General features: G+C 37.8%; 1 protein-coding gene across 3 annotated transcripts in view; it reads left to right on the forward strand.

The window, feature by feature from the left end:
- The window catches only part of MSH3 (mutS homolog 3), a 219,803-nt gene that overhangs the window by 12,976 nt on the left and 179,556 nt on the right, over positions 1–27,271 (forward strand). For all 3 annotated transcript variants that reach the window (XR_002522614.2, XM_031666743.1, XM_031666744.1), the window contains exons 4-8: positions 2,353–2,565; positions 4,516–4,632; positions 5,009–5,126; positions 7,237–7,382; positions 11,182–11,348. Coding sequence is in view for 2 of the 3 variants with exons in the window: in XM_031666743.1 (XP_031522603.1) it covers positions 2,353–2,565; positions 4,516–4,632; positions 5,009–5,126; positions 7,237–7,382; positions 11,182–11,348 (761 nt within the window). In the remaining variant the exon portion in view is untranslated. The remainder of the gene's footprint in view (positions 1–2,352; positions 2,566–4,515; positions 4,633–5,008; positions 5,127–7,236; positions 7,383–11,181; positions 11,349–27,271) is intronic.

Below are 27,271 nucleotides of genomic sequence, written 5' to 3' on the forward strand. Positions count from 1 at the left end.
CACGGCTGGCACCCAGGAACACAGTGGTGTCCAGAAGCTTGGAGATTCCAGGAACTGCAGAGCCCAGAGAGGGTGTCATAGACCTGGCTTGGGAGCCGCTAGGTCTGAGCTCCCAAAAGGTCCACAGCTCTTCTGTCCTCTCTTCTCTCCTTCTTGTTGCTGCAATGTGGCAAGCAAGGGACGTGTTTCAGGCCTGTTTGTTTACAGCTCTTTTAGCCCTGCCATTCCATGGGTCCCAAGTTCTTATCCTGCTTCCAGAAAGAATGAAGTATGTGGACAAGTGGAGGGTGAGCAAGGCAAAGAGGGGCTTTCTTGAGTGACAGAACATTCATGGGAGACCCGCAGTGGGTAGGGCCTTTCTGCAGGCAGGGCATCCCAACAAGTGAGAAGTGTTCAGCCTTTAACAGGGAGGAGACCCTGGAGTGGGTAGCTCCTCTCTGCAGGCAGGTTGTCTGCTTGTCTCTTCAAGTTTGGCTGAGTCTGGGGGTTTGTATGGGCTTGAGAGGAGGAAGTGTGTGCTGATTGGTTCATGGGCTGCCATGGGCGGGCTCAGAAAAAGCACTGTAAGTTATAATTCTGGTTCATCAGCCTGGCCCCCAGGCTTCAGGCTGTTCCTGGCTTGAAGGTGGGGCTTCACCTGGACCTGACCCTTTCTGCCCAGGAGCCTGTCTGCCTCCTGCCGTCATCCAGGGCACCCAGGCTGTTTGTGCCAAGGGCCACCTGCAGGACAGCTCTGAGCTGCCCTCAGCCCCCTCCTCGGCCTCCGTCCCATGCTCATCAGTGTCCAAAGTCCAGAGGGGGCCAAGGCAGCAGGGGCCTGGCATGTTAGCACTGCCCTTAACATGTGCACAACCGGCAAGGTTGCAGCAGTTCCCAGGCTTGGCCTCAACTTTGAGATCAGAGTGGGTGCTGGGAGCTGGGAGAGGCGAGGCAGAGGGAGCAGGTACTTCTGAGCCTGCAGAGGGACGGGGAATTCCCTTTCTGGGCCCCTGAGAGTGCAGAGATGCTCGGGTCCACAGCTGCAGCTTGGGTGGCTGCTGCAGCTGCACCCAGGAGGGCGGGGCTCCTGCCTGCTCCCAGCCCCCAAGAGCACAGAGATGCCCAGGTTTGCAGCCACAGCTGTGCCCGGGGAGTGTGAGGCTCTCACCCTGCCAACTTAGAAGGGAGTGAGGCTTCTTCCACCCATTTCTGGCTCCTGCTGGTTCTGTGGAGCATGCAGCCCTGGTTGTGCCTCTCCTACTGCAGCTGGCGTTATGGAAGTGGCTGCTCCTGATGGGCTGCCACTGCCATCATAATGACCTGGATTTCTCTTGCCAACCTCTCCACCCCTCACCATCTTCTTATTGCTGATCTTTGGAGGTTTGCTGGACTGCACTGTTCAAATAAATTGAGTTTTTTCTGAAAAGTTAGTATCTTTACCTGATGTCCCGGTAAAGCTGAGTTGTTTTAAACATTTGGGAACTACAAAGTGTACATGTGTCTGGGTTTTCTTTTGGATTGGGATTCCCATTCCTGGGCCATTTTGCTTCTCTCTCACTCTCCCCTCTTTTTGGTCACCAGACTTTTAGGCCATATTTTTGATTGTAAGGGGAGCTGGGTAAATTTTTAGAAGTTGGTAGTGACAGAGTGGCAATTAATTAGAAGTTAGATTTAGCCTATACATTTGTCTCATTCACATTTTTCTAAATTAAGTCCAATAAGCGAGGAATTTTCTCTAAGCTGTGAATTGGAATTAATTATGGTAGGAACGTAAGAATAGTAGGAGTAGTAATGTTGAAAATGTGACCTTGTGCTGTATATTTTTTAACAGCTCTTTCTCGTGTTTCTTTACCAAGAGAATCATGGTTCTTTCTTGGAATAAGACTTTATAGAATGTGCTGTCTTTTACAGTGTGCTTGGAAGTAAAAAACATTCAGTGCACCTTTATCTGTTGGCATGCTTTGCTCGAAGTGGTTTTGCCCTACTCCTGAGAGAAAGGCAGATTTGTCCCCATTGGCCTTTTGTGCATTACACACCTGAGAATAAATAATAAAAAGAAAAGAAATGTTAATAATAATAGATTTAATGAAATCAAATTTAAAAACAAATATGTAAAACATTAAGATATTTAGACTTTCAAAATTTGCATAAAAATTCTATGATAGCTCACTTGGTTCATAATTTTTTTAACCTTTTACTTTGAAAATATTTGCAACCTATAGATAATTTGCCTGAATGCTACAACGTGCTTCTATAAACTTTACACCTAGATTCACCAAGTGTTAGCTCTTCGCCAGATTTGCATTTTCCATCTCTGGGAACTTATTATTATGGCTAATATTTTTAAAACTTTATAAATCTTTTGGTTTTCAGGATACAACACTTTTTGATGTCAGTCAGTTTGGATCATCAAATACAAGTCATGAAAATTTACAGAAAACTGCTTCTAAACCAGCTAACAAACGTTCCAAAAGCATTTATACGCCGCTAGAATTACAATACATAGAAATGAAGCAGCAGCACAAAGATGCAGTTTTGTGTGTGGAATGTGGATATAAGTATAGATTCTTTGGGGAAGATGCAGAGGTAAGTCCTTTTTTCAGGCACTATTTTATGTTTTTCTTGTCTAGCCTTAGATATTTTTCAGTATTTTTGTTTCATCTTCTGACCTTATATAAATGCTGATTTGATCAATCACCTCTTAAAAAATACTATTATTTAAAGTAAAAACTAAAAATGAACACAAGAAACTTAGTGGGAACCAGACTTGGTGGGGAAAAGTGAGGGGTCTCTATTGAAGTATTAGTGCATATTCTCCATGGTACTAGGCCAATACTTTTTATCCATCCAAAGTTTATTGGATGAGTCAATTAGTGAATGAACCATAATCGTGTACATACGTTTTCTAATGAAGACTCAAGGGAGAAAAATTTTTTGAGATGTATAGAAGCTCCTCTGTTTACCCTTAATTTATGAATTTTCATAGCCGGGAACAAAGTTAAGTCTCAATGGAAGAACACGTGAACTTTGCCAGCTACCACCAGAGGTTGTCTGAAGTTTTACAGATCTCTTTGTGTGTCAGTCAACTTGGTGTCTTATTCTAAATTGGGATTGTGCCAGGTGTGGTGGCTCAAGACTGTAATCCCAGCACTTTGGGAAGCTGAGGTGGGTGGATCACTTGAGATCAGGAGTTTGAGACCAGCCTGGCCAACATGGTGAAACCCTGTCTCTACTAAAAATATAAAAAAAATTAGCCGGGCTTGGTGGTGCATGCCTTTAGTCCCAGCTCCTCAGGAGGCTGAGGCAGGAGAGTTGCTTGAACTTGGGAGATGGAGGTTGCAGTGAGCCAAGATCCTGCCATTGCACCCTAGCCTGGGTGGCACAGCAAGACTCTTGTCTCAAAAAAAAAAAAAAAAAAAAATTGGAATTGTATTTGATGTTGAAATATTTATTATGGGCCCTAGTCAAGAAGGTTGAAAGTGAAATTTGAGCATTTCATGGGCAAACTTAGGGAAAGTATTGCTGATTACACGTTTGTTGGAAGTCATAAATGCTTGTGATGATTCTATAGCTTGAGACCTGGTTGGATTGTACCCTAGAGAGTGATGAGGTCGCATGTCTGTGACTCATGGATGGGAAGTAAAGACTTGGCCAACCTTTTTTCTTCAAGTTTCCTAAATCCTCTGTGGCAGGCAAGCAGCGTTCTCTAAGTCAGGCGCATTATGCTGTGTTCTGTGATATTAAATTAGACTCTGAAATAGTATCACCATGTTTTCTGAGGGCAGGAACAAATATGTAGTTGGCATCCCCTAGGTGAAGGAGAGAAACTGTCTAGGTTAAATGGTAAATTCAGGCCTGACCATGGTAAAGGCTGATGTTTTCCTGCCCTTCTGTGAGGGACTAATAGAGTTCAGAGATGGGCTGAGGTTGGGTAGTGAGAGTGTTGGAATTAGAGTTCCATGGCTCCAGTGGGCAATATCTAAGCCATGGTGCTTTCTAGAATAAATCAGGGAATCAGATGGTGCTGCATGGTTCTATATTTCTATCAGTCATGCATCATTAATTAGTTAGCCAGCCCGGGGCTTCTCTTTTTACTTTTTCATTGATTCTTCTGTCCAGATGGGTTCATCATTTCTGCATACTCTGTAGTATCTTCTAAATGTCAGTCATTTGCAAATGCCATGGAGCAAATGCTTATTCTTTTACAGTCTCATGCTCTCTGTATTGGATAGTCTTTGTGTAGGGAAAGCTCTAAGGACATTGAAGACCTGTCATATTTTTCTGAGTCTTTTATAGATACAGATGTTGATACTGAAGTTAGGTCACTGGAACTGCCCAAAAGACATTAAACCATAGGCTTCTATACAGGCTATACAGGGAACATTTTTTAAAACTTTTTATTGACATAGTACACATTTAGATTAAGTGTACAAATCCTGAATGTATACCTTGATGAATTTTTAACAAAGTGAACCAACCTCACATAGGGAGTCTTAAAATAGAAATTTATTGATATTTTCTTTTTTCATTTTTTAGATTGCAGCCCGAGAGCTCAATATTTATTGCCATTTAGATCACAACTTTATGACAGCAAGTATACCTACTCACAGACTGTTTGTTCATGTACGCCGCCTGGTGGCAAAAGGATATAAGGTCAGCTTTGGCTTTAACTTGTGGGAAAAGGAAATTGGGATTCTCTTCCAGAGAATGCAAATGTATTTCGTAAGGTGGTAGGTAGGCTTCAATTGGTTTAGAATTTTGCATTTGAGAGAAAAAGTGTTTCACAATTATTAGCATTATATATTTATGAGTTTTTAACAATTGTTAGATATTTAGGGTAAATTTTTTAACTCTATGATAGTGTTTCTTAGCGATTTATCTACCCTTGTCAACTCCTTTAAACCCTACATCTGAGCATTGTGGACTGATTAACCATTTCAGAATTGACCTTTAAACATTTTGAAATGAGTTTTTACAAATCAAATCATTTTTTATCATTTGATATCAATATTTCTTATTTTTGTTGAAGGTGGGAGTTGTGAAGCAAACTGAAACTGCAGCATTAAAGGCCATTGGAGACAACAGAAGTTCACTCTTTTCCCGGAAATTGACTGCCCTTTATACAAAATCTACACTCATTGGAGAAGATATCCTTTTTGGACAGGAGTTTTTCTCTTTAATGGTACAAGTGCTTTGTTTGAAGATGGCAGGTTTTTGTTTTATTATTATTGTTTTAGTTGCTCTTTGGGAACTTTTTACATGAGAGGCATTATGGTGAACTCTTGATTAGGTGTGCTACTCAAGAGGGAAGTAGTGGCTGAAAACAAGCATCTTTTCAGATGTCATAGTAGAAGGCAAGTTCATCATACTTGAAGAGCAAGAAAAAAAGCAACCCTAATAAAAGATGATGTCAGGTTAGTATCTGATTTGAAATTATATCTTCCTTAGCCCATTTGTGGGTAGTAGTTAGGTATTTAGGACCTACAAGCTCCTCAGGGTCTTTCCAAAGTGAGACCTAACAAATAACTTATTGAAGCCAGGCATGGTGGCTCATGCCTATAATACCAGCACTTTGGGAGGCTGAAGTGGGCAGATTACTTGAGCCCCGGAGTTTGAGACCAGTCTGGGTAACATGGCAAAACCCCATCTCTACAAAAAATACAAAAAAATTAGCTGGGCATGTTGGCACTTGCCCATAGTCCCGGCTACTTGGGTGGCTGAGGTGGGACAATCATGTCAGCCTAGGAAGTAAAGGCTGCAGTGAGCCGTGATCATGCCACTGCATTCCAGCCTGGGTGACAGGAGTGAGACCCTGTCTCAAAAAAACAAACAGAAATTCAAAATGTGAAAAGAAAACTGCTGAAGTCAGAATTAAGACAGAATTAAATGCCTATAAAATATAATGGTAGTCCATCTTCATTGTTAACTTTATAAAAATTTTATTACTTTTGAAAATGGATTGTGGGTGAAGTTTTCTCACTTTGTAAGAATTTTCAGTGTGCATAATGTTTGCCCCTAAATTTATGGTAATTCATAAATGTGGTGTGTTGTTTGAAGCCAAATAATTTCAAAAGCAAAACTGTCAGTTTCAAAAGCCAAATAATTATATGTAAAATTAGATCAGGGTGCATTTAAAAAAAATTACTATGGAGTGGAATCAGTTCTCTGATAATGAAAGAATGGAGGGATAAGAAGGCCTTAAATGATACTGTGTGGAAGTATTATTTCTGTTATGGTTTATTACAGATCTGCTTATTTCTCAGCTCATTTAATTCTAAGGACTGTTTTGTTCCATGAATACTATAAATAGGGAACAGCTATCACTCAAAATGGGCTCCAAACTATTAACAACCTTGTGTTGTTCTAAGCTGATGAGCCTGTAAGAACTGGTATTTTTATTTTTTCTTTTGCCAAAGCTTGAGTCTCTTATTTGAAGCCCATTTCTAGTACAGTCCCCCTTCCTGCTTTTCCTTTGCTGCTTTTATGGCTCGTATGTCCTGATGTCCAAAGATATGCCCAGACTTTGCCCCAAATCAGCTTTCATCCCTGAGATTTAGTTAATGGACTCATTTTATAAACCCATACACAGACATACATACACATATAATGTATATATGTTTCTGTTTTCTTTTCTCATGTCTTTAAAAAATTCTCTTGCTATATCTGGGAGCTTTTAGGCACATTAAAAGAGGAAAATAATTTACACCATTTTAGTGTATTTATACTTTGAATTGTGGAATTAAACATTATGGGATTGTTAAGGATTCAAGTCTCAACACCATTCAAGTGAAGAAGTGGGTTATTTGGGCCTCTGTGGGGTTTGATGTACTCCACTAAGCCCTTTGGAAGTAAGATACTGGTTATCTGTCTTTATGATCTTTATATCTTAGGAAAGATAAGGCATGCAACTATGATCTAAATAAATTGGAAGAATGAATACTGGGCAGATTTTGCAAAGAGCAAAAGTACTGGGTGAAACGAGCCATCATTTTATTATTTATTTCTTCATTTTTATTTTTTTATTTTGTAGAGACAGGATCTTGCTATGTTGCCCAGGGTGGTCTCTCAAACTCCTGGCCTTAAGTGATCCTACCACCTTGGCCTCCTAAAGTGCTGGGATTACAGGTGTGAGCCATTGCGCCTGGCTGTGAACCATTATTTTAAAGGAGAAAATAGTTAATATTATTGGAAATTTAGCATTATTAGCATTTAGAATTTAAAATACAAAAATGATTATTTTTCTTTAATTATTATTAAATGTGAATCCCCTAATCAAGCTGGATGATGCTGTAAATGTTGATGAGATAATGACTGATACTTCTACCAGCTATCTTCTGTGCATCTCTGAAAATAAGGAAAATGTTAGGGACAAAAAAAAGGGCAACGTTTTTATTGGCATTGTGGTAAGTACTTTGCAGGTGAGGAACAAATGTTAGATGTTCATGGTATCTCTAAATATGACCTATCATGTGTGGTTTATAATAAAGATATCTGATGAAGTGTACCCTCAGATAATTACACAAGAAAAACATTTTTTCACAATATTATATGTTAAATCGCTAGTTATAATTTTCTCATGGCTACTTGGTACTTGTAGCAGTCCGTTCTCACATTGCTATAAGGAACCACTTGAGACTGGGTAATTTATAAAGAAAAGAGGTTTAATTGGCTCATGGTTCCACTGGCTGTACAGGAAGCATGGCTGGGGAGGCCTCAGGAAACTTACAATCCTGGCGGAAGGCAAAGGGGAAGCGATGACATCTTCACAAGGCTAGCAGGGGAGAGAGTGAAGGGGGAAGTGCTACACACTTTTAAACAACCAGATATTGTGAGAACTATCATGAGAAGAGCAAGGGGGAAATCTGGCCTCATAATCTAATCACCTCCCACCAGGTCTCTCCCTCGGCATTGGGGATTACAATTCAACATGAGATTTGGGTGGGTACACAGCTAAACCATATCAATACTCTATGCTATGGAGAGATCCAGATGGTTTTGGTCCATGTGCCCTGGAATTTTAAGGCTGAAGACAGACACAGTGGCAGACATGCATGTGGACAATGTACAGATAGCAGAATAAAATACTAAGCCAACACAGGCATGGGTGGCAAAGTGTTCTGTAAATTTCCTCTAGGGATTTGAAATTAAACATGAATGACTATGGTATATATCTAGATTTGGAGGAAGGGATAGTTAAAGAGAAATGATAATTGGCTGATATAAAATGCCATACTAAATTAATATTAGGATTATTTATAGTTTTCTAGATAAGTGTAATTTGTGAATTTTATTTTTATTTTTATTTATTTATTTATTTGAGGTGGAGTTTTGCTCCTGTCACCCAGGCTGGACTGCAGTGGGTGCAGTGGAGTACAATGGCGTGATCTCGGCTCACTGCTCCTGGGTTCAAGCATTTCTCTTGCCTCAGCCTCCCAAGTAGCTGGGACTACAGGCACCCACCACCACACCAGGCTAATTTTTGTATTTTTAGTAGAAATGGGGTTTTACCACGTTGGACAGGCTGGTCTTAAACTCCTGACCTCAGGTGATCTGCCCACCTTTGCTTCCTAAAATGCTAGGTTTACAGGCGTGAGCCACCGTGCCTGGCCAAATCATAGTTTTATTGATTTTTCTGGCAGTTTATGAATAAATTTGCCCATTTACAGACTTACCTGGACTCTGCTAAAAGTCTTAGACATTTTAAGGCCCTTCAGAACAATCAGACACCCCTTTTCTGTTGTAAGTTAAGCACATGTGGAACTCTGTCCAGGTAAAAACTAATTCTCTTTGCTTTTTCTAATCTCTACAGTCAGTGGCAATATCAACAAAAATTCTTACAACCCGAATGTCTCCAATGTGCCTTTTAATACCTTATTTTGACTGCATAACTCTGTGTTAACTTGACATTTGCTTAACCAATAAGCCCTTCTTTCAGAGAGTTAGCATTCCTGTTGGTGTTAGACAGCTCTAAATGATATTTTTATCCTTGAGAAGCACGTTTTATCTAGCTACAGGCAGTTGGACCTATCTACAAATAGTAAAGTTATTTACTTTTAAGCTTTAACATATGTAATGTGATATTTTATATTTACCTAAAACTCAGTCTAAAGAACAGAGTTGATAGTATATAATTCCTACTTAGTGCATTTAGAAATGCCATCTGGTCTACCACCAGAGTTAACCATGTGTGTGAACTGGCACTCAGAAAATTGAAAACGGCTGTTTGCCCTTCAAGCATTTTCTTGGGCGCTGTCCTTTACTTCAGCAACCACTTTTGGGCTGATGACATCCTGAGCTCTGGGTCCAAGCTGCACCTCTCCCGAACTTCAGGCTCCTGTATCCAAATTTTTATTGAACAAAGACACTTAGAATTTACTCTGGCTCCTCAAACTCAGCATGACTGAAATTGATCTTATCTTCCTTTACCCTCAACACTGTTTTCCCTGTCACGATGGGTGTCACCCATTGCCCGGTCACTACATGGGAGTCACCTTTTGAGAACTGGTAATTAGTCTGAAATTAAGGGCTTTGCTGTTGTAGTAGCACTGTAGTCAGGCTCTGTGCCTTCAGTCTGGGCAGTGCAGTTTTATACAGACTGATTTTAGGTTTCTCAGTGTGTCACATATCACACAGGGTGATAGATGTTGTGGGTATTACAGTATGGACCATTTCTCTGATTAAAGAAAAAGGGAATTCAGCTGACTGAAGAATTTGTTACTTTGACATCTGTACCTGGTTTTTGTAAATGCTTGGTTCGTAGATTGGTATATAAATTTACATATGTATCCTTATGTACTGATAGTCTATCTAGGCTCTAGAGAAAGCCTCTGGGCTAGAATTAAGGATGTTCCTTAATTACCGTTAGAGAAACTATAACACTGCCTCCAACCCATAAGATCCCTGGGTGTCCATTCCCTCCAGAGGTGACTGTAATCCAGACTTTTAAGATAATAATTTCCTTGCTTTTAGTTGGAGTTTTTAGTTCCAGCCTTACTACCTTAAACTTTATATACAAATGTCAATATAGTGTGTGTATTCTTTTGGGTTTTGCTCATTTTGTTTACCATTTTGTATGAGAGATTTATTTACATGTGTCGCTGTAGTTCTCTCATTGCTTTGTCCTGTTTCATTTTATGATCTACAGTTTATTCATTCCTCTGTTGATGGACATGTGCATTCTTTCTGGTTTACAGTTGTACAGAGAATGCTGCTGTAAATATTTTTGTATGTCTTGTATCGTATACAAATGCCTGAGTTTCTCCAGAGTATATCCCTGGGGGAGGAATTGCTGAATTATAGGGTATGGATACTTCAACATTCCTAGATGATGCCTTGCTGTTGTCAGAAGTGGCTTTCCATCGGTAGTATATGAACATAGGGATTGGTGATTTTTCCTTTTTTAAGCTAATGCAGCCTATAACTAGCTCCCATGGCTTTCGTAAGCATCCATAGTGGCTAACAGTGTGTACTGGGGACTAGTCAGATTTCCTGGGTTTGAATCTTTGACTGTACTCCGTTGTCACTCTGGGACCTTGGCTAGAAACTTCCCATCACTTCTCCAAACCATGATCTTTTCCAGTTTATCTTTGCTATTATTGGCTTAGGATGTTAGGGAGTAGGTTCAGGTTGGCATGATGATTCCACCGGATCGACTATCTACTTGGGCTTCATTCAGAGTTTGGTAAAGTATACTTTCTATGGGTTACTTTGATATATGAAGTAGTAATTTACTGCTGTTCTGGTGGTCTGGTTACTAGGACCATATCACTTGTTACTTTGAGCGATAACTACTATCTGTACAGTGCTTTATAGTTCGCAGGTAATTCATGTTTATTTTATAATTTAATCCTTACAATAACCTTATGGGAGAAGTAGGCTGGTTTGGTTCCATTTACAGAGGAAGAAACTGAGGCCTGGCAGTGTTTGGTAACTTGCCATAGTCACTCCGCTAGGTATATTAACTCCAGGCCTCATATTCAGGGTGGGTCTTGGAAATCTGATTTATAGCATGGTTTAGATATCTGTGAGTCTGACTCTTCATGTAAGAGTGTTGAAAAGCAAACAGGTTTCTAACACTTTAGGACTAGAGTACATACATACTCCTGAGTGTATCATCTTTACCTTTTCAATGTTTAGCTGTGTTATAGCCATAACTGGGAAAATACACTTTTCCTGTAACATTATATTTGTATTTGTTTTTAGGGAGTGCAGCCTGCCACAGGCGAGGTTGTGTTTGATAGTTTCCAGGACTCTGCTGCTCGTTCAGAGCTAGAGACCCGGATATCAAACCTGCAGCCAGTAGAGCTGCTGCTTCCTTCGGCCTTATCCGAGCAAACAGAGATGCTCATCCACAGAGCCACATCTGTTAGGTAAGTTGGCGCATCACTGGAAAATAATACTGATTCTAAAACTTAGGTTTAGTTCCAAAACTGATAACTTACTAAAGTTACTAAAAATAGTTTTTACTTATAAAAATTGTATTTCCACTATAGTAGTGGAAATTAAAACAAAAAGTAAAACAACCAAGCTGGGCATGGTGGCACATGCCTGTAATCCCAGCCACTTGGGAGGCTGAGGAGGAAGGATTGCTTGAGTCCCGGAATGTGAGACTAGCCTGGGCAACTAAGGTGAGACCCCATATCTAAAAAACAAAGAAAAGAACCACCACCTACCACTACTATCACCTTAATGTAGGACTTTAGAAGGCAGTCTTTCTGAAGAGGTTTCTGATATTATTTAATGATATTATTTGATAATTACGGGGTTTATGATATTTAATTATATTATTGGTAATCTTTAGTTTCTGGAGATAATTTAGAGTTCACTTCCTAAAAAGTTTATGTAACTTTGGAAATGCTTTGTCTGTGCTGCAAGTTTCAATTCATGGCTGTGTCCAGTGGTTTTATTTACTAGATCTAAGATCAGACCACTTATTTATGAAGCAGTGTGCTAGGCACTGTGCATACAGAGGAAGAAGATGTGGTTATGATATATGTCTGGCAGAGTTTACAACCCCACAGGAGAGGAAGATGTGTGCATACCTAACTGGACTTAAAGGCATGATGTATTAAGTGCTAAACGTGAAGGTGCCTTGTTGGAAAGATCTGTACTGCCACCTGGAGTGTGGTGGGAAAGAGACCAGAAAGGTGTGCTGGGGCTTCAGTGAAATAGACTGTATATTGAGGAATTTGGACTTTCGACTAGGCAGAGAAGCCCATGAGGATTTTCATGTAGTAGGCGGACAAATCATTTAGAAAATCAAAGCCAGGCATGGTGGCTTACAGCTGTAATCCCAGCACTTTGGGAGCCTGGGGCGGGTGGATCACCTAAGGTCAGGAGTTCAAGACAGCTTGGCGAACATGGCAAAACTCCGTTTCTACTAAAAAAAATACAAAAATTAGCTGGGTGTGGTGGCAGACACCTGTAATCCCAGCTACTCCGGAGGCTGAGGCAGAGTAATCGCTTGAACCTGGAAGGCAGAGGTTGCAATGAGCCAAGATCACGCCACTTCACTGCTGCCTAGGGGAAAGAGCAAGAGCACGACTCTGTCTCAAAAAAAAAAAAAAAAAAAAACAAAACCGAAAAGAAAATCAAACTGATTAAGTGAAATTCCATATGTTTATTTGTGCTTAGTGTTGTGTTCATTTTCATTTGAATTTAATTTCTTTCAAAGTAGCTTTCATAATTTGTTTTTCTGATTATAAAACTAATGTATGTTCATTTAGAAGACCAAAAAAGGGATAAAAGTCATAAGTTGAATTCTATAACCCAGAGCAAATGACTGGTAAACATTTTGGCATATTATTTCCGTGTGTGTATATCACTTTTTTCCATTTGTGAACTTGCATTCCTGCTGCAAAATCACTTTTGTATCCTGTGGGTTTTTTTTTTTATACTTTAAAATTCCCCATTTTTAAAAACTTTATTGCAGAAAATTTCAAATTTACACAAAATTATACAGAATAGTGTCATGAACTTCTATGAATCTATCAACCAACTTCAGCATTTCTCAGGACCAATCTCATTTTTCTACCCTCCCTCCCCTTTTCTCTCTCCCTGGATTATTGGCTTTGAAGCAAATCCTAGTGAGCATCATTTTATCCTCTAATATTTCAGTAGGTGCGCTTAAAAACAAAATAAGTACACAACATTGTCATATAAGTGTATCATAATTTATCTATTCCATTTTTATTGTATTCATTTTTTCAGTATTACAAATACTGTTATGATGAATATTCATATATAGAAATACTCAAGTGCATTTCTGATTATTTCCTTAAGATAAATTCCTGAAAATGGAATTAACTGGATCAAAGGGTATGAATGTTTATAAAGCTCTTGATTGCTTGCTAGAAATGGTAATGTCAATTTATACTTCTACCAGTATAGTCTAGGAGGGTTCTTTGAACCTTTGTTCACATTGTGGGTGATCACTTAAATAATCTCTGCCAGTCACATAGGTGAAAAATTTTGCATCAGATCTCTTTATTTTGATCTTAATCCTTTTCTGACCATGTGTTCAAACTTGAATAATTAAAAGTCAAACAGTAAACTTATAAGGAGGGCTGCTTTTACAGAACTGAAAACGTTAATAAAATCTCAAAAAAAAATTTAAAGGTAGGCTTCTATATTGTATTTTCAATATTTCTTATCATGTCTTTGCTAGAAATGGTAATATGAGAAATGGCAATCAGGAGCTTTATAAACATTCATATCCTCTGATCCAGTTAATTCCATTTTCAGGAATTTATCTTAAGGAAATATTCAGAAATTGCACACGAATATTTCTATATATAGATATTCATCCTAACAGTATTTGTAATACTGAAAAAGTGAATATAATAAAAATGAAATGGATAAATTATGCCAAATGGATAAATTATGATTTCCTGTCTTTGATTGTATAGTTCATTTTTCTTTAAATTTTATTAACTTAGTATATATTTTATTTAGATTGAGTCTAAAGTCAATCAGTTTTATCAACACGTTCATTATTTTGTTTTCCACTTAATTTTATAAAATAACAAAGGCAAAATTCGATAAAATATCAAAATATTTCGTAATGACAGACATTGCCAAAAGTGAAGTTTTGTTTGGCAAGCAGCATTCATTGGTGATATTCCTAAATGTTTGTTCATCACATGAGATTTAAAAGCTTAAATTTGGCATATCAAAGAGAATTTAGGTGTCTTATGTGGGTTTTACCAAATATAATGCCTGCTTTTGTCTTATTTTAATTTGAATTTCTCTAGTTAGCATTGTGAATAATTTTCCCTGTGTTTACTGACCATGTGTGATTTTTCATTCTTTGCACTTTTTTTTTGTATCCTTTGATCATTTTCACTTTATTTGCATATTGGACTAAGCAAAGTCAAAAGTGAAGTCTGCATTTCTGTGGAGTTCCTACAGCTAATTTATATCTATGGACAGAATGAAGTAGAGGAAATTCAAAAGTTAGCGGGGTCAAACAGTGTGAACTCTTGTGAGTTAGGGTTTGGGTTGGAAAACTAGCTCTTCACCTTAGTGACTTTGAGTAAGTTATCTACTGTGTTGTCCTTCAATGTCCTTTATATTGGGGATATTAAGATGGCTTACCTCATGGGGTTGTTGTAAGGATTAAATAAGTTAGTATGGGTAAAGCACCAGAAATAGTACCTGCTGTAGAAAGCTGTCTGTAAGAGGAAGTGTTGTTTTTATATTTTAATTAAAAAAAAAAATTTCTGTGGCTGGGCGCAGTGGCTCATGCTTGTAATCCCAGCACTTTGGGAGGCCAAGTCAGGCGGATCACAAGATCAGGAGTTTGAGACCAGCCTGACCAAAATAGTGAAACCCCATCTCTACTAAAAATACAAAAATTAGCCAGGCATGATTAAAGTTTTTTTGTAGGTACATAATAGATGTATATATTTATGGGTTACATGAGATATTTTCATACAGACATGCAATGCATAATAAACACATCAGGGTAAATGGGGTATCCATCTCCTCAAACATTTATCCTTTGTGTTACAAACAATCCAATTATACTCTTTTAGTTATTTTAAAATGTACAATTAAATGATTTTTGACTGTAGTCATGCTGCTGCACTACCAAATACTAGGTTTTATTCTTTCTATTTTTTTTGTACCCATTAACCATCTCCAGTTCCCTTCTCAACTTTTGGTAACTGTCTTTCTACTCTCTACCTCCATGAGTTCAATTGTTTTAATTTTTAGCTCTCACAAGTAGGTGAGAATATGCGAAGTTTATCTTTCTGTGCCTGGCTTATTTCATGTAACATAATGACCTCCAGTGCCATCCATGTTGTTGCAAATGACAGGATCTCATTCCTTTTTATGGCAGAATGCTACTCCATTGTATATATGTACCACATTTTCTTTACCCGTTTGTCTGCTGATAGACACCTGGGTGCTCCCAAATCTTAGCTGTTGTGAATAGTGCTGCAGTAAACATGGGAGTGCACATATCTTTTCTATATACTGATTTCCCTTCTTTTGAGTATATACCTACCAGTGGGATTGCTGGATCATACGGTAGTTCTATTTTTAGTTTTTTAGTAGTTTTTTTCAAACTACTCTCCATATTGGTTGTACTAATTTACGTTCCCACCAACAGTATATGAGGGTTCCCTTTTCTCCACATCCTCACCAGCATTTATTATTGCCTGTCTTTGGATAAAAGCCATTTTAACTGAGGTGAGATGGTATCTCATTGTAGTTTTGATTTGCATTTCTGTGATGAACAATGGTGTTGAGAGCTTTTCATATACCAGGGTGCCATTTGTATGTCTTCTTTTGAGAAATGTCTATTTGTCTATTTTTAAATTGGATAATTAGATTTTTCCTGTAGAGTTGTTTGAGCTCCTTATATATTGTGGTTATTAATCCCTTGTCAGATGGGCGGTCTACATATATTTTCTTCCATTCCATGGGTTGTCTCTTCACTTTGTTGATTGTTTCTGTTGCTGTGCGGAAGCTTTTTAACTTCATATAATTCCATTTGTCCATCTTTGCTCTGGTTGCCCTATTACTCAAGAAATCTTTGCCCAGTTCGGTGTTCTGGTGAGTGTCCCCAATGTTTTCTTTTAATCATTTCATAATGTGACATTTTATTTTTAAGTCTTTAATCAATTTTTGATTTGATTTTTGTATATGACAAGAGATGGGGTCTAGTTTCATTGTTCTGCATATGGATGTCCAATTTTCCCAGCACCATTTATTGAAAAGACTGTCCTTTCCTCAGTGTATGTTCTTGGCACCGTTGTCAAAAACGAGTTCACTGTAGATGTATGGATTTATCTCTGGGTTCTCTATTATGTTCCACAGGTCTGTGTGTCTGTTTTTATGCCAGTACCATACCGTTTTGGTTACTACAACTCTGTAGTGTAATTTGAAGTAAGGTAATGTGATTCTTCCAATTTTGTCCTTTTTGCTTAGGATACATTTGGCTATTCTGGGCCTTTCATTGTTCATGTACATTTTAGGCTTATTTTTTCTATTTCTGTGAAAAATGTCACTGATATTTTGATAGGGATTGCACTGAATCTGTAGATTGCTTTGGATAGTATGGATGTTTTAACAATATTTAATCTTCCAATTCGTGAACATGGAATATCTTTCCCGTTTTTGTGTGTTCTCTTCAATGTTTTACATCAGTGTTTTATAGTTTTTATTGTAGAGAGCTTTTCACTTCTTTGGTTAACTCCTAGATATTTTATTTTATTTGTAGCTATTATAAATGGGATTACTTTTTTAATTTCTTTTTCATACTGTTCACTGTTAGTATATAGAAATGCTACTGGTTTTTTGTATGTTGATTTTGTGTCCTGCAACTTTACTGAATTTGTTGATCAGTTCTGACAGTTTTTTTGTAGAGTCTTTAGGTTTTTCCAAATATAAGACCACTTCATCTGCAAACAATAATTAGACTTCCTCCTTTCCAATTTGGATGCCCTTTATTTCTTTTTCTTGTCTGATTGCCCTAGTTAGGACTATTATGTTGAATAGCTGTGGTGGCAGTGGGCATCATTATCATATTCCAGATCTTAGAGGAAAGGCTTTCAATATTTCTCAATTCAGTATGATAATAACTGTGAGTCTGTTTTATATGGCTTTTATTATGTTGAGGTATGTTCCTTCTATACCCAGTTGTTTGAGAGTTTTTATCATGAAGGGTTGTTGAGTTTTATCAAATCCTTTTTCAGCATCAATTGAAATGATTATGTGGTTTTTGTTCCTCATTCTGTTAATGTGATATATCATAGTGACTGATTTGCCTATGTTGAACCATCCTTGCATCTCTCAGATAAATTCTACTTGGTCATGATAAATGATCTTTTTAATGTGTGGTTGAATTCGGTTTGCCAGTATTTTGCTGAGGATTTTTGCATCAATATTCATCAGACATACTGGCCTCTAATTTTCTTTATTTGATATGAATTTGTCTTATTCTGGTGTCAGGGTAATACCGGCCTCATAGAATGAGTTTGGAAGTATTCTCTTCTCTTTTTTCTTTTTCTGGAATAATTTGAGGAAAATGGGTCTAGTTCTTTAAATGTTTGGTACAATTCAGCCGTGAAGCCGTTGAGTCTCGGACTTTTCTTTGCTGGGAGACTTTATTATGGCTTCAGTCTCGTTACTTGTTGTTGATCTGTTCAGGTTTTGGATTTCTTCGTGGTTCAGTGTTGGTGGATTGCATGTGTTTAGGAATGTATCTATTTCTTCTAGATTTTTTAATTTATTGGCATATGGTTGCTCATAGTAACCGCTAATGATCCTTTGAATTCCTGTAGTGTCAGCTGTAATGTCTTCTTTCTCATCTCTAATTTTATTTGGGGTTTCTCTTTTTCATAGTCTGGATAAAGTCTTATCAGTTTTATCTTTTCAAAAAACTAACTTTTGGTTTGTTGATCTTTTGTATTGTTTTCTTTGTTGCAATTTCATTTATTTCTGCTCTGATTTTTATTTTTATTTTATATTAATTTTGGGTTTGGTTTGCTCTTGCTTTTCTAGTTCTTCAAGGTTTATCATTTAGTTATTTATTTGAAAATTTTCCTCTTTTTTGATGTAGGTGCTTTTAGCTATAAACTTCCCTCTTAGTACAGCCATCACTGTATGCCATAGGTTTTGGTATGTGTTTTCATTATCATTTGTTTCAAGAAATTTTTAAGTTTCCTTGTTGATCTCTTAATTCTTGTTTTTGATTTCTAGTTTTATTTCATTGTGGTCAGAGAAGATTCTTGATATTATTTCAGTTTTTTTGAATGTTTTAAGACTTCTTTTGTGACCTAACATATGATCTAATCTTGGGAATGATTAGATCATTCATGCTGTAATGATTAGATCCTCTACATGCTGAGGAAAAGAAAGTGTATTCTGTAACCATTGAATGAAATGCTCTCTGAATATCTATTAGGGTCATTTGGTCTGTAGTGAAGATTAAGTCTGATGTTTCTTTATTTATTTTCTGTCTGGAAGATCTGTCCATGTGGGGTGTTGAAGTATCCAGCCACTATTTTTTTTTTCTCTCTCTTTTTTTTTGAGACAGAGTCTTGCTCTGTCACCCAGTGGGGAGTGCAGTGGCGTGATCTCAGTTCACTGCAACCTCCGCCTCTTGGGTTTAAGTGATTCTTCTGCCTCAGCCTCCCGAGTAGCTGGGATTACAGGAGTGCGCCACCACGCCTGGCTACTTTTTTTGTATTTTAGTAGAGACAGGGTATGGGGTTTCGCCATGTTGTCCAGGCTGGTCTTGAACTCCTGACCTCAAGTGATCTGCCTGCCTCAGCCTCCCAAAGTATTGGGATTACAGGTGTGAGCCACTGCACCTAGCCTCTTTTTTTTTTTTTTTTTTTTTTTTTGAGACAGAGTCTCACTCTTGCCCAGGCTGGAGTGCAGTGGCACGATCTCAGTTTGCTGCAACCTCCGCCTCCTGGGTTCAAGCAATTCTTCTGCCTAAGCCTCCTGAGTAGCTGGGACTACAGGCAGGTGCCATCATGCCCGACTAATTCTTGTATTTTTACAAAATTAGAGACAGGGTTTCAGCATGTTGGCCAGGCTAGTCTCGAACTGCTGACTTCAAGAGATCTGCCTGCCTCTGCCTCCCAAAATGCTGGGATTACAAGCATGAGCTACCGCCTCCGGCCAGTCTCTCTTTAACTTGAATATTTGTTTTTCGTATGTGTGTGTTTCAGTGTTGGGTGCATATATATTTACAATTATCATATCCTCTTGCTGAATTGACCCCTTTGTCATTATATAATGACCTTCTTTGTTTCCATATTTACAACCAGTAAACAATACAGTATTAAATTTGCAAGTACAAAATTTATTTTGTTTTTGGTGATATCTTCTTGTCTGTTTTAAACACTGGTAAGTAGTTTTTTGTATCTCAGACTAAGTACCCCATTTTTTTCTTATGCTGTATACCTAAAGGTAAAAACAGCAGTTTTTGTCAGTTACCGGTTAATAACATTTTATTAATATCGAAGACATAATATGTTAAAGCTGTGTTAGGAAAGGCAAAAGAATGGCTTGGAATTGTGGAATGTCTATCTTAAAATATTAGGGTTTTTGGCATTCTTAAGTTTAACCACAAGAGGTCTCCAAAGGATTTTATATTCTGTGAATTGGTGTGTAATGGTTACTAAAATATCTCTAAGTACAGACTGACTTACTTTGTATCATATTGTGACTTAGAACAAATATTAGAGATGTAGTAAGCTAAAATTATTACTCTTAAATAATGATATAGAATCAATTTTTCTTAGGTTATTTATTTTTATTTATGTAAAGTATGTTTATAAGATTTCAGCCTGGGTCTTAGGGAATCAGTCTTACTATCTTGTTACACTTTCCTTTGTTGTAAAACTGTAGAGAAAGAAACCAATGGAAAGCAATAGTCTTGAGCCCTTTATCAATTGCAGTTAAGGTTGCTTTAGCTTAGAAATGTTACATGTTTATAGAAATGGTTGAGAGGAAAGCTTTAGAAAGCGATAAACAAATACTGTTGATATTTACTAATTCTCAAGGAAACTGACTTTTAAGGTGAATCAGGGGGACATTACAAATGACAGTCAATTTTGTGTTCAAAGAAATGAGAGCTTCCTGAGCACTGGCATAGCTAAGGAAGGCTGTATGAAGAAGGTAGGCTTGGCTGGTACATTTGCAGGATAGAGGGCTTTGAGTTGGTATTGGGGAGGGAAGAAGGGTATGTTGTGTGTGTACAGAATGATATAAGGTCTGAGGCACACAGGCTGGAAATATTAGAGAAGTGTGAAGACAGCAGGGAGATTTCTCTGATCAGAGGGAACTTTCATGTTGAGAATTGGGAAAGAAAGGGTGAAGGCCTATGAAATCCAGCAAACTGGTATGGACTCCTATAGAAGACAGTAAGGTTTCTGGGGAAAGGAATGGCATGATAGGAGGGAAGAGGTGAGTGTACTGCCTAGATGGGACAATTGAATTTTAAAAATAAATATTTCCCTGAAGGAAAAAGAGGATACAGAGAAAAGAATCAGATCAAGGAGCTTAGAGAATGCCAGTAGTTGGAAATAGGAGCAAGAATAGAAACAGAAAGGGAGGAATTAAAGAGCTAGGTGGAGAACCAGGACAAGGTAGGGATGTGTGGTTATAATTTGTCACACATGATATAACCAGTGGTGTGAGCTAATTTTTTACATTATTGACTCTGTTATAATTTATTGACACTGTATGACATTTGGAAAGATACTTGGTTAAAAACTAGCCTTAGCTTATTGATATAATTTGAAAAAGACGTGTGGAAGAATGTCCTGTGGTACCACAGTAACTTTAGCTATCTGACCTTTGAAATAAATGCTTGAACACATAAGTGCTTCCTCAAAGACAGATGTGTATGCTGCAGATTTAAAGAAAACATTGACATCTTAATGTTGAGGAACAAGAATAACCTCTACTATGTTTACTTTCAGTGTTAGAAATATATTATTATTATGTCTTTTTGGCCACAGAGAGCCTTACATCATCTGAGGTTTAACCAAAAGTATTATCTAACATGATTCTTTATGCGGAGGCATAATACCACCTGAATGTCATTTATGGTGACACATATTTGAAATTACCATCGTAGCATTTTAATTTTGTGTTCATCTCTTATTAAATTAATTTATATAGTAGAAATTACTTATTACTTTGTGTTATTGTACTTTGACTTTCTAGTTTTTAATGGAAAATATTTAGCAGAGTTTTGGTGCCAAAATGAAGTGATAACTGTGAGGCTATGTAATTATCAGAGGAATTGTTATGCAAATTAGGTATCTGTGTTATGGCTGAAGTCCAGCTTCTTTCTAATGTCATTTGAATTTAACATTAGTATAAAAGTTTAATTTTTTTTTTTTTAAAGAATGAGAGTAAAAGAAACAACAACAGGTCTTACTCATTAATTTGGTTTAGAGGAAGTGTTTTACACATATGAGATGTTATTAAGTGGTCAGTACTTGATGGTACCAATTTTGTGATTGCGATGTTACAGTTTGTTCTATCAGAGTTTAATAAGCTCAATTCTGTGGGTTCATATGAAGTCATTTCAATATAATTCTTAGATATTAAGAGCCAAGTAAATGTGGAATGGCATACCAAATACTGGGTAGCATATGGATATGAATAACATAGCACCTAAATTAGGTGGGAAAGTGGGGCTGGGTAGAAAGAGGGCATCCCAGGAAGTGTGGGCACAGGATGGGAAAAGGGAATTGGTAACATTGAGTTGACTGGAGTGTTAGGAATATATGGGTCAAGAGTAGCCTGCAACAGAATCTAGTGTAGAAGAGCTGTTCAGTGAGTATTTGCTGAATGATTATGTTTAAGGCCAGAGAGGAAGACTGGAGCTGTTTCACTGAGGATGCTGGGCACTAGTGGGAGGAACTGATACTTTATTTAGATGTTTCTCAAATTTGGCCTACCAACTTTTTAATTTACTACTTTGTGTTACAATTTTCTTCTTTAAGTTTGTTAAATTATAATTTGAAAAATTACAGAGTTAATATATGTTTGCTGTAAAAGTGAAAAAAAGTCTATTTTAAAGGAAAAAATAATTTTTGCTAATCTCCCCATCCATTTGACTTAAATTAGTTTTATTATAACGTGACTTAGATATTTATAAACTGAAAACTTAGTGCTCTAGGTTTTATACCTATTTTAACAGGAATAAAGTTCAAGCAAAATTTGAGATTAAAGTATATGTATGAAACTGATAAAATATAAATGAATGATTGCTTGGCATGAAGGGTGATGTTCTGCTGCTAAAAATAAACTGTTCCTGTCAATTCAAGTGGGATGTATCCCCAACTGAGGACCAAGTTCTTTTTTTTTTTTTTTCCGATGAACTTTATTTTATTTTTGAGCAGTTTGAGGTTCACAGCAAAATTAAGAGTAAGGTACAGAGTAAAGGTGTCGTATCATCAGTATTCTTCACCAGATCCTGTGCTATGATGTTGCTGTGATGTGCTGTATAAAGGCTCAAACCTTTCCCGCACGCTTTTTTTTAAAGAGTAGGGGTCTCGCTCTGCCATCCAAGCTGGAGTGCAGTGCCGTGGTCATAGCTCATTGCAGTTTTGAACTTCTGGGCTCAGGTGATCCTCTCACTTCAGCCTCCTGAACAGCATACTACTCAGGCACATACCTGTAGTCCTGGCTACTCAGGCATGTACCACCCCTCCCAGCTAATTAAAAAAAATTTTTTTTTTGTAGAGATAGGTTCTGGCTATGTTGCCCAGGCTGGTCTCGAACTTCTGGCCTCAAGTGATCCTCTCCCCTTAGCCTTGCAAGTTCTTGGGATTACGGGTGTGAGTGACTGCATGTAGCATCTTCCAGTCTTTTTCTGTCTTCAAACCATGGTATAACTTAAGTGGTTTGCCCTCCATTTGGTACCAGTGTACTTGTTCAATTTTTTTTTTTTTTTTGAGAGGGAGTCTTGCTCTGCCACCCAGGCTAGAGTGCAGTGGCACAATCTTGGCTCACAGAAATCTCTGCCTCCTGGGTTCAAGCGATTCTCCTACCTCAGACTCCCAAGTAGCTGGGATTACAGGCACCCGCCACTACACCTGGCTATTTTTGTATTTTCATAGAGACAGGGTTTCACTATGTAGGTCAAGCTGGTCTCGAACTCCTGACCTCAAGTGATCCGCCTGCCTTGGCCTCCAAAGTGCTGGGATTACAGGTGTGAGCCACCGCACCTGGCCATCCAGTTCAATTTTAGAACTACTTTGGTTTTATTTTTCTCATTAAACTTTAACCGTTAAGTGCTCCTTATTACTAATGTGATCTTAAACATAAACAGAAATTAAGAAACTGAAGCATGTAGCAATATTCATTTTTTTTTTTTTTTTTTGTTGAGACGGGGTCTCGCTCTGTCCCTCAGGCTGGAGTGCAGTGGCGCGATCTTGGCTTACTGCAAGCTCCGCCTCCCGGGTTCACGCCATTCTCCTGCCTCAGCCTCCCAAGTAGCTGGGACTACAGGCGCCCGCCACAGCGCCTGGCTAATTTTTTGTGTTTTTTAGTAGAGATGGGGTTTCACCGTGGTCTTGATCTCCTGACCTTGTGATCCACCCACCTCAGCCTCCCAAAGTGCTGAGATCACAGGCGTGAGCCACTGCGCCCGGCGCAATATTCATTTTAAAAGCTGATAATCCAGTTGATCTAAGACCTTAACCTAAGATCATGAAATCAATTCGGTAGGTTGTGACTAACATTTTAAAAAAACATGGTAGAAGTTACCAGAGTATATCACTTGTAGTAAGGGTAAGTATTTCATGAAATTCCTTTTTTTCAGTTTTATCTGTTTATAGATAATCTCTCTGTATATGCCTTCTAATCCTCTCTCCAATTCCTATCATGTTCGTAATTGTCCATGAAAATAATTGAACTCATAATTTAATATATTAATATGATTAATAAATGTTATTCATAGGTTATTTTATATATACATTCTTATTACCTGAAACTGATCAGATACTGCCCAGAAATGTATATTTGAATAGCACAACTGAAAAGTAGTTAATGTTTGGACTATGTATTTAAAATCCTAAAGCTGACATGATTCACAGACCAGATATTGCCTACATAGAAAATCTAGGAGAAGTGACAGATTATGAGAAGTTATAAGAATTCAGCAAGGCCATTAAATATAAGATTAGTTAATAAAAATGAATAGTCTTTCAATACAGCAGCAACAAATAGAAAATGAACAAAATTTTAAAAGATACTATTTAAAATAGCAACCACAATAATATTATCTAGGACTCTATTTACCAAAAAGAAACTAAGGTCTTAAGAAAATTTGGAAACTTTACTGAAAGATATTAAATAACTAAATAAATACTGGAAAGATGCAACATGTTCATGAATGGAAAGATTCAGCATAAAGATATCAGTTCTCCTTAATATAAATTCAATGCAAATCTTTTTTTTCTTTTTTCTTTTTTTAATAATTTTGTGAGTACATAGTAGGGTACATGAGATGTTTTTCAATGCAATTCTAATCAAAAGGATAATGAGGTTTTTCACAGAAACTGACAAGCTGCTTTTAAAAAGAAAAATCAAAGGGCCAATAATAAGTAAGACAGCACTGAGAAAGGCAGACATATTTGCCCTATCAAAACTCAAAACTTATATATATAAATATATACATGTACATATATAATATATAAAACATATTATATATATTTTTATGTGTATAATATATTTATATTTATATATATTACATATATATATAATTTTATATATATGTTTTTTGGAGATGGAGGTCTCACTCTGTTGCCCAGGCTGGAGTGCAGTAGCACAATCTTGGCCCACTGCAACCTTCCTCTCCTGGGTTCAAGCAATTCTCCTGCCTTAACCTCCCCAGTCGCTGGGACTACAGGCATGTGCCACCACGCCTGGCTAATTTGCATAGTTTTAATAGAGATGGGGTTTCACCATAGTGTCCAGGCTGATCTCTAACTCCTGAATTTAAATGATCCTCCTGCCTTGGCCTCCCAAAGTGCTGGGATTGTAGGCATGAGCCACCATGCCTGGTCAAAACTCAAAACTTACAAAGCGGTGGTAAGGTAGTATGGAATTGGCATATGAAGAGAGTGGCAAATGGAGCAATGGAGCAGAAGAAAGATGGAGAAAACAAATTCATGCATACATAGGAAGTTCATAAGGCAGAGATGGCATTAGACATCCTGGGAGGGAGGGATTATTCAATCAATGCTGCAGGGACGAACAGCTTTCCATACTGTAAAATTAAACCCTACTTCAGACCATATAGAAAATTTCAGTTGGAAAATATGTATGTATTCGTGACCTCAGGATCTGAAGAGATAACCTACACATGACATACACAAAAAGCACAAATCAAAGGAAACAATTAGTAAATCATGTAGCTTTTTTACAGGTTGCTCTAGGTATTACATTATATATACATAACTTATCACAGTGTACTTGTGTCATCGTTTTACCAGTTTGAGTGAAATATAAAAACCTTACCTCTGTCTATGCTTCTTTATCCTCCCCCATTTATAATATAATTAGCTTAAATATTACAATTGTCTTAAATATTTAGAAAGCATTATAATTTCTGTTTCAACCATCAGATATAATTTAGGAAACTCAGGAGGGGTTTACCTTGCTCTTTCTTTCCTGATATTCTAAGGTTTCTTCTTTTTATTTTTCCTTTTTGTTTAGAGAACTTCCTTAAAGTGTTCTTTTAGAGTAGCTCTGCTTGTGACAGAGTCTCTTAGTTTTTCATCATATGAGAATGCCTTGGTTTGCCTTTCATTTTTGGAAGACATTTTTTGCCAGGCATGGGATTCTGGGTTGACAGTTATTTTTTCAGCACTGGAAAAATATTTTGCTACTTCCTTCTAGCCTTCATGGTTTCAGATGAGAAATCTACTATCATTCAAATTGTTTTACCCTATAGCTAAGGTATGATTTCTTTCTTGCTGCTGTCAAGATTTTTTTTTCTTTAGTTTTTAGAAGTTTAATTATGTGTCATGGAACATGTATCTTTGGCTTTATCCTTTTTGGGGTTCGCTCAACTTCTTGAATCTGAAAGTTTATGTCTCTTGCCAAATTTATGAATATTTTGTCTATTATTACTTCAAGGTTTTTGTTGTTGTTGTTGTGTTTTGTTTTTTTTTCTTTTTTGCCTTCTTTCTTTTCTTCTCTTGGGACTTTGATCACAAGAATGTTAGATCTTCTGTTATAGTCCCTGGGGCTCTATTCATTTTATTTTTATTCCAGTGTGTATCCTCTCTGTTTTTCAGATTTAGTAATTCCTATTGTTGTATGTTTCATTTCACTGATTCTTTCATCTGTTTCCTCTGTTGTGCTGTTGAGTGCATCCACTGTTGTTATATTTTTCACTTCTAAAATTTTTGTTCATTTTTTCTTTTTTTTTGAGACGGAGTTTCGCTCTTGTGCCCAGGCTGGAGTGCAGTGACACAATCTCGGCTCACTGCAACATCTGCCCCCTAGGTTCAAGCAGTTTTCCTGCCTTAGCCTCCCTAGTGGCTGGGATTATAGGCGCCCGCCACCACGCCCGGCTAATTTTTGTGTTTTAATAGAGACGGGGTTTTGCCATGTTGGCCAGGCTGGTCTCAAGCTCCTGACCTCAGGAGATCCACCCATCCCAGCCTCCCAAAGTGCTGGGATTACAGGTGTGAGCCACTGCGTCCTGCCCATTTTTTTCTTTATGCCTTTCTATTACTTTGCAGATAATTTTTCCTTGCTTTGACCTTCTATTTTTCCATTTGTTTCAAGCATGTGTGTAATTGCTGTTAAAGCATTTAGCATGGCTGCTCTGAAAGCTTTGCCAGATAATTCCGACATCTCTGTTATCTTGGTGTTGGCATCTATCGATTGTCTTTTTTCATTCAGTTGGAGGTTTGGAGGTTTTCCTGTTTCTTGCTATGACAAATTGTTTTTGGTTGGAACCAGTGCTTTTTTGTATTATGGTATGAGATTTTGGGTCTCATTTAAGCCTTCTGTTTTAGGTGGCTTTCCCTGACACTGCTTCAGCAGGGTAGGGGTGTGCTGCCTCCTTATTGCCAGGTGGAGATAGAAACCCAGGTTGCTTGGTCTCCGTTGAAACCCAAGGGAGATGGGTACTTCTTGTTACTGCTGGGTCCCTGTAGGAGTTCCAGCTTCCCATGTGGCCTCCACTGGGCCTTCTCTGACACCATCCCCGTAAGGAGTGAGAAGGGAGTCTCAGTACTGCTGAGTGGGTGTGGAAGTCCAGTCTCTGTCTGGTGTTTCCTCTGACACCATG

The sequence above is a fragment of the Papio anubis genome, chromosome 5 (genome assembly GCF_008728515.1).
Source record: "Papio anubis isolate 15944 chromosome 5, Panubis1.0, whole genome shotgun sequence".
NCBI lineage: Eukaryota > Metazoa > Chordata > Mammalia > Primates > Cercopithecidae > Papio > Papio anubis.